Raw genomic sequence first — 14,703 nt, 5'->3', positions numbered from 1 at the left:
GAAAAAGTTCCCACTTCGGTTCTGATGCTAATAACAAAGGAACAGCACAAAGTTCATCTCTAAAAGATGTGTTGGAGTCCAATGCTGTGTTACAATGACACAGGGTGGAGGAAAGGAGGTGTGATAGCTGCAACACGAAAACGGTGAGAAAGTTGGGTCCATGCAGGGCACTTCACACACCATGATGGTGGAGAGCCACAGAGAACACAAATGGACCCAACCTAGGCCGTCAGGACCACGTAAGGCCAGTAGTTGAGTAAACATTACTAACTCAAATTTTATAGTGCTGGGAGGAGGGTTTTACATGTTATTTATCAATTTGTTTTGGATTTATTCCAGCGTGGTTCAAAAGCTGTAACTTAAGCTTATATCTGGTTATATGTGTATACATCTATATCTATAGGCAACATTTTTAAAGAAAATAATATAAGCCAATACTGAGGAGGGCTAAGAAAATTTTGCCCGTAGAGTAGTGGAGGATATGGGTTTCCTTCACATTTGAGGAACTCCACACAATAACATGTATTTGGGGCTTTCCTATTTAAAATAGATTACAAACGCAAACACCTGATATATGTCGTTAACGCTTTGGTGTGAAATGGTATAATGGTATGTTAGGCCCTCTCTTTTTGAGATCAGGCTTTGATGGGAGATGGAAAGGCTACCAGACTTGATAGGAAAAAAAAAAACAAAAAAAAAAACAAAACACCAAAAACACAAAAACGTGGCCTCTGTGCTTTGGGTAAAGTGACCAGAAGTCCCACTGTTGGCGGGACAGTCCCACCAACAGTGGGATGTCTGGTCACCTTAGTGGGGCAAATCATTCACCCTCTACAAACCCCTGTTCCTTAGCTGTGAAATACTGGTAATCTGCATCTCCTTCCCCACAGTGGTCTTATCTGTGAAGCTGGTTCAGAGAGGCGCTCAGCAACTGGCCATTTAAATAAAATTCTGATGCATTTGGGAGAGAACAGGAAGGCTCTACCACCAGGTTCTTAGATGGCACAGTCACCCACCTGGTGAGAGGAAGACTCTGATTTGGGAGCCCCTTGGAGTGACCTTCGGAAGCCGGCCCACTGGGCGAGGAGGTGGCTCCACCAGCCGGTGCCACGGCAGGGACCCCAGGCCCGCGGGCTCACAGCTAGCACCTTAGTGGCCCCTGCTGTGAGCGCTCAGGGCCCCCGCACCCACCGCGCTGGGTGCTGCTGGGGAGGCAACGCATTGGTGGGCGCGTCACCAGAATGCGGGGTCCCGTTCCTTGGAGGCACCTGGGAAACTGGGTGAAGCCGGGAGGAATTTGGTCGTCACCTAAAATCTCTCAAAAGTGCTTGTGGGGCAGGGGGGGGGGGGGGAGCGCACGGGTTTTCGCCAATTCTTCACATTGGCAGAGGGGCTTCCCGGGGCGCCGGGTGTGATCCAGGTCCCCCGCTCGGTGGGTTTTGGGGAGAAGAGAGGGGATGTGTTTGGTGAGTAGGCGGCGCGCTCCAGCCCTGGGGTGAGCGGTGTTGGAGGGGTGAAGGCGCCGGGTCCCAGGCAGGGCGCGCCCTCCGCGAAAACTAGGGCAGATCGGCGCCGAGAGGCCGGGACCCACCTGCCCGGGCCGAGCACCCCGCTCCGGCGGCGCGGGGAGGGGGCGCGGCGGCGGGCAGGGGACGGGGCGGGGCGCGCGGCTGCCCCGAAGGCGGAGGCGGGGCGGGCGGGCCCCGGGAGGCGCGGGGGGCGGACCCGCCCGCTGCCCGCGCCGCTCGCCAGCCCGCCCGCCGCTCACAGTCCGTAGCGCCGCGGGGCAGGCATGGGAGCCGAGCGCGCCCTCCCGGCGCCCACACCTGTCTGAGCGGCGCGGGCACCCGGCCCGGCGGGCAGCTCGGCGCGGTGAGTGCGGGGCGGCGGGGCGCGGGAGGAGCGGACAATGGGCCGGGGCGCACCGGGTGGGGCGGCTGCGGGGCGCGCGGAGGACTTGGCCCGGGCCTCCGCCTCGGGGCTGAGGGGCTAGGGGGCTAGGAGGTTGGGGGCTGGGACCAGCGGCAGGAAGAAGACTGCGGGGACTCGGGCGCTGCTGGGCACTTGGCTTCACGCACTGTCACGGGGAAGCGGGCGGGGAAAGGAGGTTCGGAGACCCTGCTACCTGGGATGCCTGGTGGGATGGAAGTGGGAGAGGAGAAAGCGGGCGCTGGGCACGCTCTCCTCTGGGAGGCAACACCCCACCTCCTGCACACGCCACAACCCCCACTGCTTGTTTTCCTGGGTTTGGTGTGTATATGTTCCAGCAAGATCGGAACATTACATTTTAACCCTGGGCACGTGGTTGTGCACGCACCGTAGCCAGCAAGGAAAGGGCAGTGGACACGGGCTGGGGAACGGGACCTCAGTGAAGGACCCTGTGCTTCCCTAAAAAACTGGTGTCTGTGAACGAGTTGTTGAAATTGCAAAGACTTCTTCAGCCTGTGGGCATCCATCACGCGATAACTTATAAGTAAAAGTTTTTTGGGGAAAAGTTTAAAAAGTGTCTTTCAAGAGGAGGGAGAATTGTGTAGATCCAGGAAAACTGCCACTCCCTCTTCAGAGTACAAATTGGGTTTGCTTTCACCAGAAAATAGCTGATAAAAATCCTGTTTGTTTTATGGCCCTTTGGGCGACACCCAGGAGATTTCAGAAACAGCCCGTAGGGGGGTGGAAAGCTCCGGTTAGTGTTGGCATGGGGCTGGGTGACTTCTCTCAGCTCCTGAAATTGAACTTGAGGAGGTCCTTCTCTCCCCCCCCCCCCCCAAGCACTTTTTAGGATCAGATAGGCCAAAGTGAGAATCGTTTTTATGAGTGGTGGTGTGAGAAGGAGTTAAATTCACAATCTGAGGGCAGCTGTGGCCAAAAGCCAAATGCCAACTTAATATCCGAATATTTATTGCACTTGCTCCAGGGCCCTATTTGTGCATAAGAACATTCAAAATAGACTTATCATCTGTCTCTCAAGACGTCTCTGTTAGGCAGGAGGGCATAGGAGTTGGGGTGGGGAGAAGACACTTAGAAAATGCCCCAGAAAGTCCTTCTCTGTGCTTGTGGAAGAGTTTGGTGATCATATGCACACCATCTGCATCTCAATGCATTGTTTTCTCTTGTGTTTGTCTCACTCATATAAAGTCGAGAGGTAATTTTTCATCCCTTCCTGTGCCTGAACTGCAAAGGAAGCATTATTCCAAGGTAACTAATAGGGATCTCATTCCGTAACGGCCGACAACGTATTCAGGTAGACGGTGAATGGCGGGCACATTTTTCTGTCTGTAGCATAAATGCCAAGGAGGCCATTAGTGGCCTGAGAGCATTGCTGGGCCCGCTCTGCCTTGTTTCAGAGTCTCAGGTTCTCCTCCCTGTTTCTTCTCATAGATCCCAGGAGGAGGGATGGGGTGGGGGGGAGATTTGTTTCTCATGGATTCACCATTGACAGTTTTATACACTGTTCGTGTACTGCTGCTGCCAGGTTTAACCCCGGTCACTGGGGTGGTTCATTTTGCCTAAAATCTGATAGAGCAGTTAAGCTTCTATTGCCCACAAGATTATGTTTAGGGTGGCTGCACTTGTAAATGCCCTGCATTTCTTTCCTGTGTGGGACTGTAATTCTTAAGCCATTATGTGATCGGGTCTGTTTTCCTTTAACAGATTCGATGACTTTGGAAAACGAGAGCAAGCCTGGCTACAGAGCTTTGTTCATTTTTTAGGTATTTGCTTTAGGAATTAGCCTGGTTTCCCTCACTGTTCAGTGTCCTTGGCCACAGATGACTTGGAAAACCCTTTGTTCATCCTTCCAACTGGTGTCCAAAACGTCTGTGTTCACACACTTTCCCACTGTCTCTTTCTGTCACGACTGTTTGCAGTGGTCCTTGGAGTTCATCCGTTGTGCAATCGTTTACACGTTGTCCTCCCAGCACTTAACTTTCGGTAGGCGTTGTAGCTTTCTCCCAAACACATGCCCTCTGGAGGAGGCCTGTGTTGTTGCAGTTTTGAAGTCTAAGGTGCAGCCCTAGAAGAGAGAGGTCCAGGTCCCAGTCTCCAAGGAGATGAGTGTTGTTTGCACCTCCGATAATGTGTGTTGTTCCTTCAGTTAGGTTGGTAGTGAGCTCCTGAAGTGGCCACAGCCTCATGAGGTATGCGTATGTTTAGACGGTGGTCAGCGGGTCAGTGGCTCCCATGAGTGATGGAGCACGGACTGTGTAATCCTCTTGTGAGTCAGTATACAGAGTTGGAAAAGGAATACAGTTTCCCTGTTACTAAGCGTGGTGAGAAAATATTTGCCTACCTTAATTTTCCATCCCGCTTTGCCATTTGGGTGAAGTGATGCACGAACATACTTAGCTGAGAACTTTAAAAGATAACTATGTGTTTGAGGAATTCTTATCCTGGACAAAGGCTTGTTCTTAAAAAAAACGAAATGTTGTAGACCTGAATTTTCTTCATCAAGATTTAGATATAATCGGGTAAGACTTGGGCATCTTCATTCCTTATTTAAGGTGTGTGTTTTCCAGACAGCTATGTAAGGATATAAGGTGATTTATAAAGAGAGAACTTAAAGTTATGTAATCCATTTAGTTACCTTCCCAGCTGTGCGCTTATGAATGTTTTTATTACATCTGTTTACATTTTAGAGTGTTTCTATTTAAATAACTGGGCATGTCACAGGCTTAGCTAGAGCTGATAAAAATGGAAACAATGATTATTTGTCTCCTGGGGAATTATTCTATAATCAGGTGAGTTGAGGAATTCATGCAAAGCCACCTACCTGATTTGAAAGCATCCCTGTTCTCCATGGTGTGTAATGAATGGGGAAGGGGCCAGGGAAGGTGTGAGTGCCTCAGGGAGCAAGGGGCAGGTCAGCTCCAGCTCCCGAGAGCATTCACAACAAGCTATTCTTCCTTCTGTTCTTGAAAGCTGCCCTCTGCTGGAGGCCTTTGCTTTCTTTGATGACCAGTCAGGGAAATCTTGTCACCCAGATAAGCAAGGGATTATCATGGCAAAATTTCCTTTTTCTTTTCCCCAATGCCCCCACCCTCCAGAGCTTTCTAAAGGAAAGCCCCTGCCTGAGCTGTGACTGGCTCCACAGATGCTATCTGTGAACAACATAGTGCCTGCCCTGGACGTTTGTGACCCTAGAAAATTATAAACTTAGAGAGTCCTAGACCTGAAAAGACCAGAGCTGAGAAGACCAAAGAGATCACCTGGTGCCCTGGCCAGTGTGGCTGGGTGTCATCCCGTGCACAGAGGTTGCTGGTTGGATTCCCGGTCAGGGCACATGCCTGGATTGTAGGCTCGGTCCCCAGTGTGGGGCCTGCAGGAGACAGACAATCAATGATTCGCTCTCATCATTGATGTTTCTATCTCTCCTTCATATATATATATATATATATATATATATATATATATATATATATTAAAGGTAGAAAATGTCAGAACAAGGTTGTATCCTCAAGTTAACCAATAGATTTAAGTAATAATATAGGGAACTTGTAAACAATGTTTCAAACTAATAGGATCCCTAGTTTTTGAGGTATTTGACAAGCTTATTTCTAAGGGATTAGAACTTCACCTTGCCTTGTGGTTTAGCAGTTCTTATAGATGGCAGACTCCTTAACTGGCTGAATGCCCAGAATTTAACTTGTAAGGACTCTGAATTGGTAATATTATCTACTACTTATTAGATAATGCTCTTATCTAGAAGAGTAATTTTCTGTGGTAGACTCTTTAGCCTTCTCTAGCAGCACTGTGTGATTTGTAAGTTATCCTAGAGGTTCTTGGCTTAGTCATCCATCATTCAGCCGAAGAATAAATTTGATCCTATGTCAAGAGGCTGGAGTGAAGCTGTGGCTAGTGAGAGGGCCTAGCTAACTGCCCAGCACTCACACTCAGGAAAAGACTTGTTCTAATTTCTTCATACCCACTAACTCTCATGAACTGACTTGCAAAAACATTGTTTGTTTTTGAAAGACAGACTTTGAAAAATCAACAACCAAGAGAGGAATGGTCATGCTTCACGGCCTTTGAAAGTTTTTCCTTTTAAATTTTGTATTGGTTTTTAGAGAGAGTAGAAGGGAGAGGGGGAGAGAGAGAGAGCGAGAGAAACATTGATGTGAGAGCAATAAATTGATAGGCTGTCTCCTGCACACATCTGCACTGATAATGGGGCTCATAACCCTGGGTCATGTACCCTGACCAGGAATCAAAGCAACAACCTTCTGGTGCACTGGATGATGCCCAACCAACTGAGCCACACCAGCCAGGGCAAAAGTATTTCTTAAGCAGGGGTTTACTATAGGCAAAGCACTTGGGAAAATGAAATTAGAGTTAATTTTGCCTGAGAGGGGGTTAATTTATTAATGAAAGGCTTCTAGATGGATCCTAGTTCCTTACTATTCTCTTTTCTGATACCCTTGCCAAAGGACTATTTCAGTGTTTGGACACATGGATGAAGCTAAAGACAGACACCACTGGAGCGATTCTACTACAGTAGATAATTCATACTCTCTATTCCCAGCATCAAGTTAACATGCAAATTTCAGGATTGGGGTTTGAAGATTCATGATCTAGATAATAATATGAGCATATTTTAACTGTTATGGTCATCATGCACATTGAAAATATTATTAACAACTTATGATAATACATGGTATAGTAAGATCTCATCTTCTCCTCTCTCTCCCCTAAAAATTATATTTTGAAAACAGGGATACTTGGCAGCTTGCACCTCTATCTGGAGTCTGTGTTTTCTTTCTTAAGACAAGCTGAAGTAACACTTGGCCTACCACGTCTACTGCTCAGTGTTCGCAGGCATTAACGTTCTCCACATTAGTTGAAGAAAGGAGGGGGTGGTGTCTCCGGGCCCAAGATACAGCCTCTTGGGAGGTACATGATTCCTCCTAGTACATATCACACTTGGCAGGGATTCTAGTGTGGGGGTGGTTGGTCACCTAGACAGCAACTTACATAGAGAAAAGGCTGTCCACGCCCTAGATATGCCCAAGAGCTGGGTCCTAGCCCAGGAGATGAGAATAATCAGATACAGAACCATCCTCCGAAGTCTTCTACACGGTCATCCTCACCTACTAGCCTTAGCATCCCCTCTCTTGTCTACTTGGAGCTTTCATTTTTATTTTATTTTTATTTTATTTTTTATTGTCAGCAGTACAGATGTCCCCCATTTCCCCCCTACTCTCCCCTCTGCCCAACCCCCACCCCACCCCAGGTCTTGACCTCACTACTGTCTGTGTCCATGGGCTATGCATATGTGCATGTTGTTCTTTGGTTAAAGAACTTTCAGTCATTTGTGCACATGCACCCCATGATTTAAAGGATTTAGAGAAAGAATTAGATGTAGTTCCTTCCCACGAAAGGCCCCATGGATCCTTCCTATTTGGAAAAATGGAGAGAAGCAGTTTCAAGGAATCAGGAAGTCCCAAGCAATTGGCTTTCCAGGACCTCCTGCCTTCCTTTCCCATCCCTGTTCTCCCTCACGGAAGTAGAATCAGACGAGCATACCCCCATCAGGGATGGAGCTCACAACTCAGGGCACATGCCCTGACCAGGAATCAAACTGGCAACCTTCTGGCACACTGGATGATGCCCAACCCTCTAAGTGCAGCAGATGAGAGAGAGAGAGACAAGCACAAGGATCCCAGAGGTGGGTGGGGCACCCACATTTTTAGAAATACAGTGGATAATGGGGATATGGACTGGCATGCTCAGCTGGACTAGATCAGCTAGCTCAGTGGCACCCCAAAAGTGCAAATGGGTCTTTACTTCCAACGAGGGAGAGGGTGAGGATAACGGAAGTTTCCTTCTGACTCCTGCTACATTCCACTGGCCTCTTGAGACCTAGCCCCTCCTTGTCCTAGTTTTGGGATGTCTGAGCATGAATGAATTACCTCACCTGTTAGTCAGCTTCCCTTGAATAGAAGGTTCAGAGCCATTCAAAACTGACTGATGCTTCGACATCTGGGAAAGTTCTACTTCCCGTCTTCTTTTTGTTGTTGTTTTTCTTGTGGGAGTGATTGATCTCAGGCTTTAAACATACCTTTCAGGATGAAATCCAAACTCCTTCATCTCCTATACTTAGCCCCTCACAATCCAGCTCTTGCCTGTTGCCTCTTTGTGGAGCTGAGCATGATTCCTGAAATGATGTGTGTGCCCTGTTGCCAGGCTCCTCATCCTCACAGACTGTTGTTTCCTCTAAGAGGCCCCTTCACTCTGTCTTCTATGATCTAACTTCTGTGTGGCTTCAGCTCCCATCTCCAGCCTCACCTCCTCTGGAACCCCTCCCCTGTTCTTCTTACTCCCATAGCTGACTTCATGCCCTTTCTCTGATCTACCACATCACCCTCATACATCTGTGTCATCAGCACTCAGCATGCATCATTCAAAAAAGGATTTTTTTTTGAGCCACACCAATCATTCACTCAGTCTTTCATGCATACAATAAATAAATAAATCGGTGCTGAGTGTTAGCATAGGCCCAAATTCAAGGCCTTTAGACTAGCTGGGACCATGGAGAAAAAGGCCTGAAAAAGTAACCAACAATGACAGTCATGATGCGATCTACCTTTGACAAAGGTCCTGCTCATATAAGACAAATCCTATAGGAAGAAGAAATATTTTGCATGTTAGAGGCCTGACTGCTCTGGCACTAAATTTTAATAGGTAAGGTTGTTCTAAATTCAGAGCAAAAACAAACAACAACAACAACACACACACAGAAAAAACAACTCAAAAGCCTTATATCCTTTGAAATGCACCCAGTATTTAGAGGTAATGGGAGTGACACAATGGAGCTGTCCCTCCGTACACCGTGTCACTCAGCAAGCTGACTAATTTAAATTTACCCTTTGTGTGAGCAAGTTGCTCTGTAGATGCTCCAAGTTCATGCTTTAATGAGAATGAGAGGAAAGAAAGGCAGGGGGACAAAGGAGGTAGGAAAAGACAAAGGTTTAGTCTGAAGCACAAAGAAGGCTCAAAATTACCCGGAAATTGAGGCTGGTCCATCAGTTCATCTGGGAATCGATGACCCTACACACACTGTCCTGCAATGGGCCGTTGTTAGGGGCTTCTTCAACTTAGAAGGGAATGAGCACCCGACTTCGTTTTGGACACCAGGCCATGGGAGTGTTCCAAGGCCAAGCCCTTGCATTGTAATGAAACCATCAACTAGGGATTCCTCTCCACACCCTGATTCCTGAGAGGGTTTGCAGGCTTAGAAACAGCGACAGCCCCGCTGGCATTGCTCAGTGGTTGAATGTCGACCTATGAACCAGGAGATCTCAGTTTGATTCCCAGTTAGGGCCCATGGCCCGGTTGCGGGCTCGATCCCTAGTGGGGCCGTGTGCAGGAGGAAGCTAAGCAATGATTCTCTCTCTGTCACTCCCTCTCCTTTCCTCTCTGAAATCAATATATATGTATATGAAACCATGACAGGTATGCCGTTGACTGCGTCTGCAGTAAACCAGCACTGGGCCCCTTGCCCTCCTGACCCGCTTGTCTTTGTTCCCACAGAGAGTGGTGCTCAGCATGGCGGGGATTCCAGGGCTCCTCCTCCTCCTCCTCCTCATGCTCCTTCTCCTCCTCTGCGCTGTGGGGCAGGTGAGTCCTTCCGGCGCCCACTGGAAGCCCACCTGGCCTGCTTACCACCTCCCCGTCATCCTGCCCCAGTCCACTCTCCACTTAGCCAAGCCAGACTTCGGGGCCGAAGCCAAATTGGAAGTGTCCTCCTCATGCGGACCCCAGTGTCATAAGGGAACCCCACTGCCCACTTATGAAGAGGTCAAGCAGTACCTGTCTTACGAAACGCTCTATGCCAACGGCAGCCGCACCGAGACCCAGGTGGGCATTTACGTCCTGGGCAGTGGTGGCAGCAAGTCCTCGGGCAAGTCCCGGAGGAAGCGGCAGATTTACGGCTTCGACAGCAGGTTCAGCATTTTTGGGAAGGACTTCCTACTCAACTACCCCTTCTCGACATCGGTGAAGCTGTCCACAGGCTGCACTGGCACCCTGGTGTCGGAGAAGCACGTCCTCACGGCTGCCCACTGCATCCACGACGGCAAAACCTACGTGAAAGGAACCCAGAAACTCCGAGTGGGCTTCCTGAAGCCCAAGGTCAAAGAGGGCCGCGGGGCCAACAGCTCCAGCGCAGCCGGGCCCGAGAAGATGAAATTTCAATGGATCCGAGTGAAACGCACCCACGTGCCCAAAGGCTGGATCAAGGGCAATGCCAACGACATTGGCATGGATTACGACTACGCTCTCCTGGAACTCAAAAAACTCCACAAGAGAAAGTTCATGAAGATCGGGGTGAGCCCTCCCGCCAAGCAGCTGCCGGGGGGCAGGATCCACTTCTCTGGTTATGACAACGACCGGCTGGGCAACCTGGTGTACCGCTTCTGCGACGTCAAAGATGAGACCTATGACCTGCTCTACCAGCAGTGCGACGCCCAGCCTGGGGCCAGCGGGTCAGGGGTCTACGTGAGGATGTGGAAGAGACAGCAGCAGAAGTGGGAGCGGAAAATCATTGGCATCTTTTCAGGGCACCAGTGGGTAGACATGAATGGTTCTCCACAGGATTTCAACGTCGCTGTGAGGATCACGCCTCTCAAGTATGCCCAGATTTGCTATTGGATTAAAGGAAACTACCTGGATTGCAGGGAGGGGTGACAACGGGAATCTTTCTTGCAGCACTTATAGGTCTTCATGTCCTTATTTTAGGAGAGGCCACATGAGGTCATTGGTATGTGTGTTCGAGTGTGTGTGCGTGTGTGTGTGTGTGTGTGTGTGAGTGTGTGTGCATGTGTGTGAGTGTGTGTGCGTGTAGTGTGTCATAATATCTTTTACATCATTTTTTTAAAATTGCAAGATGACTGGCATCATGATTTGAAAATTGGTTTGTGTATCACGTCATATCCTTTGAGCAGTTGGAAAGCCTACTTTTGCATAGAAATAAAAAGCATACTGATGTTTGGGGCAAAGGGGACTCTTTAGCGACTAAGTTAATCTTTCACTTTTTGAGAACTTTGATTTTCATTTCATCTGAACTTGTTGCAAAGGTTTATATTAAATATGTGGCATACAGGAGATATAAATTCTAATGTGTGTATAGTGTGTATTTTCTCCTGAGAGTCATCTTATTTTTGTTTTGGGTTTTTTTAAACTCCTAATCACTAATGTGTCCAGATGGCAGTGTTCCCCGCGGCATACAATGCATGGTACCTTTCAAAGCACCTCTGCGACAGGCAGTTACCATAGTTTGGATTTGGAGCATCTGCGTGGTAGTCCTTGATCAGTAAAATAATTTGTTGACCATGTTAGTACACATTAAATTATATCTTACAGTCAGTCAGTCCCCAAGATGTTTTTTAGTTTTGAGATAGTTTCTCTTCCGAAGATTGTTGCTCTATGTTTGAGGAAGACTTTGCATATGGCCCTCCCCAGAGTAGGCTAGACGGTTTATGCCAACACTTCCAGGACTTAACAGGATTTCACTCACACTTTTCGAACTAACTGTTTTTTCGGAAGACAAGCATCAGGGCCTCATTGGAGCAGGCTGTGTTGCTTCCCAGCGCACAGTTGTGGTCACACTACAATCATTGCATTTCCCCCCCGGAGTGTAGCACATCTCATGTTTTATCATTTGGATGGAGTAATTGAAAATGAATTAAATTCCAGAGAACAATGGGTGCATTGCTCAGCAGATGTCACGGCAGAATGAGGACTTGTTTGGAGTCTGGCACAGTCTCCAGGTCTAATCAGAATTATTCCGCATACTTTTCGGGGTGCTTTCGGGGAGCTGCGTGCTTGGCTCATTTGGACACTTTTCTCTTGTACTTTACTTACTTTATAATAAAAATATTTGGAAGGTGCTATAAGAAAAAACAACATGACTTTCTTTTTCCCCCCACTAGCTTTAAAAGGGCCTGTTTTACTGGAATACTCTAAGCTGCAGGCACATATAATCAAATAGAGTAGCAACAATGGCAATTGGGAGAAGGAAAAATAGATTAGAATCATCACTCCAGTAAGTGCCTTTATGAACTTTTATCCATAGGAAAGTCACAGTATGTAAGGGAGAGAGTTTGACTCATTTTATGTCTTAATTCTTTGCCTCTCAGCCTGGATGCTTCTTTTTAAATGAATTACAAATGGGTCACACGGCAGATGTTCGCTGTTCTCGCTCCCCGGGTAACTTCAGTCTGCCTTCTGACTATCAGTGAGGACATCCAAATACAGTATTGATGCTTAAACCTCACCCAGGTCGTTTGGCTTGTGTGTCTCTTGAGCTTTTCAGAAGGATAATCCGGCTAAGGCACTCAAGAAATGTACATAGTGCTTTCTTTAAATCACATAAGAAATACTATGCATAGCATTCTAGCCAGTTTGACTTAGTGGATAGAGAGCCAGCTTGTGGATCAAAGGGTCCCAGGTACAACTCCAATCAAGAGCATGTACCTTGGTTGCAGGCTTCTCCTTGGCCTGGTCCCTGGTCAAGGCTCATATAGGAGGCAACCAATCAATGTGATTCTCTCACATCAATATTTCTCTCTGTCTTTCCCTCTCTTAACAAGAATCTAGCCTGAGGAAGAAGAGAAGTCTCCATCTCTATGTCTGGTATTTGGGGGGTTTGTTTGGTTTACCTTTTGCTTTGTGCAAAGAGGTGTTCACTGAACACTTAGGTCAGAACTGATTTTTAAAAATAAATATACCTTGATTTCTTCATTTCGAACGTGTGCAAAGGCTAAGCTTCCCTCAGCAAGGAGAGGCAATGGCAGAAAGCTAAAACAGCATCAACGTTTAGTTCTCAAGTAGATGTAACTTTACTAAGGAATTGTACCCACATGCTCTGGGGAGCGCACCTCAGGACTGTAAAATCATTCAACATGTCCATCTTTTCAGTGGTAATAGAAAGAAGCTTTTTATTAATTATCATGGAAGCTGAAGTAAAAAAAAGAAGAAAGGACTCATGATATTATTAAGATAATTCATGTATTAATTATACATCCCAAGGCTGTATTCCCAGTAAGACGTAGAACGTTTCTTAAAGTGTGTGCCTTAAACACTCATTCCTCCACATTTTCTACCAAAAATAAAAAGGGCACCATCACCGAGGAGGAGGGAGATGACCCTCAATCCCTCCCCCGCCTTTAATCAGGGATTCACATACTTGTTTGCACATTAAAAACTCTAAGAAGTCCTGTACTGGAGACATGTTAATGTTTTAATGTCTGCATTTCAATAAACACCTTTGGTCACCACACCCTTGTTTTCTCCTTATGAGCAATTTCGTGTTCTAATAAATACATTTTGGGGATTGCTGTAACAGTCTTTGGGTCAAGGTGATGATGCACAAAGTGATGAGCTCCAAGTGCTGTCAGGTGCCAGCGCCTTTGGGTTTAACCAGAACCCCATGTCCAGATTTGACAGTGTTTAGATGAGACGGCAGAGAAGAAATTTGAAAACTATCGTTATTAGTTGCTGAGTATCAAAAGGTCGTGGCAGAATTGGGGGCACATTTTTTTCATAGATTTGATTTGGAATTTTGGACTTTATATAAAGTCCCTCCCCCCAACATTTGGGGACGGGGGAAGACAAAAGAGGTAAAGAAATATAAGCCGTCTACGGCAGAGTTATATGTATATTCTTTCATTACTTTTTTTAAAAAAAAAACAACAATAACACAAAACATCTTGTAGAGTAAGTGGGGACGTGGGTATCATGCCCTTCTCTGTATGTGACTGACTCATCTACCTGCCCCATGTAGGGCAAGCCCCCAGTGACACCTGGATCAATATTTAAGGTAGTGGCCTCTCTCTGACACCTACAGTCTTCAGAACTTTTGAGGATGACAAGCATGCACTGGAGTAATGATGCTCTATCCGCCAGGTGCTAACATGTAAATGACAGCCATCAGGGTGTCCAGAGCGGTTCTGACAGCAGAACTCTGTCAGAGTTCAGAACTCTCTGAGGGCGGTCACAGCTCCAGGCCAGAGAGCCTAGTGGACAGCTCCTGCACTTTCCTTCATGCTTTGCCTGGGTCTCACTGTTCACGTCTGTCCTTTCCTTAGTCCTTGCCACGAACCAGCTCAAAGATGCCTGGAAGTTACCTCCATTAATCGATTTCCATGGATATTTGGTGGAGTGGCCATTCAATTTATCATTTAGAATGGAATTCTTTGAGACCGCCTGAAAGGGAATTCTATCCCTAAAAAGGCGAGGACAGCAGGTGTGCTCCAGGTATGTCCTGGGAAATGCAGCATGTCTGGTTGCCTTAATTGGTAAACCCTTCAAAGCACAGTATGGAATGCAGGCTGACAGTCCTCCTTGTTAACCCAGGAACTACCGTAGGGCTGCAGCTAACTGTGTGTCTCATTTCTGGTTTTTATTGTTCCTACTGTATGCCTTCTCTACCGGGATCGGCATTCTGAAGGCCTTTGGGGAAGGAAACTTAAAAATTCCTTTTCGTGGGGTCCAGTCTAGAATACATAGGTGGTAAACACAACCTTTTCTAGCAGGTGAACACACATCTGTTTTCAGTCCACTGTTTCCCAGAGAAGGAAATACGCCAGAGAAGGGAGTGAACAAGGCTGGGAGCTAGGGCAGCAGACTGCTGTGAGGAGATAGTGGTCTTGGAGTTGAGCAGACTTATTCCATAGTTGCCTGGTTCTTTTGGGGGAATAAGTCTCAAGG

General features: G+C 47.3%; 1 protein-coding gene across 1 annotated transcript; it reads left to right on the top strand.

Moving 5' to 3' along the window:
• Positions 1-1,723: 1,723 nt before the first annotated feature.
• PRSS23 (serine protease 23) lies at positions 1,724-13,271 on the top strand. The gene is made up of 2 exons (XM_084895232.1): positions 1,724-1,872; positions 9,526-13,271. Exon 2 carries the CDS (start codon positions 9,541-9,543, stop codon positions 10,678-10,680), a length of 1,140 nt encoding a protein of 379 aa, XP_084751358.1. The 5' UTR covers positions 1,724-1,872; positions 9,526-9,540; the 3' UTR covers positions 10,681-13,271.
• The last annotated feature ends 1,432 nt before the right edge of the window (positions 13,272-14,703 follow it).

The sequence above is a fragment of the Pipistrellus hanaki genome, assembly GCF_964339955.1.
Source record: "Pipistrellus hanaki genome assembly, chromosome: 9".
Classification (NCBI taxonomy): domain Eukaryota; kingdom Metazoa; phylum Chordata; class Mammalia; order Chiroptera; family Vespertilionidae; genus Pipistrellus; species Pipistrellus hanaki.
Note: the sequence above shows the minus strand (reverse complement) of the source record. Positions and strands in the feature narration are given on the sequence as shown.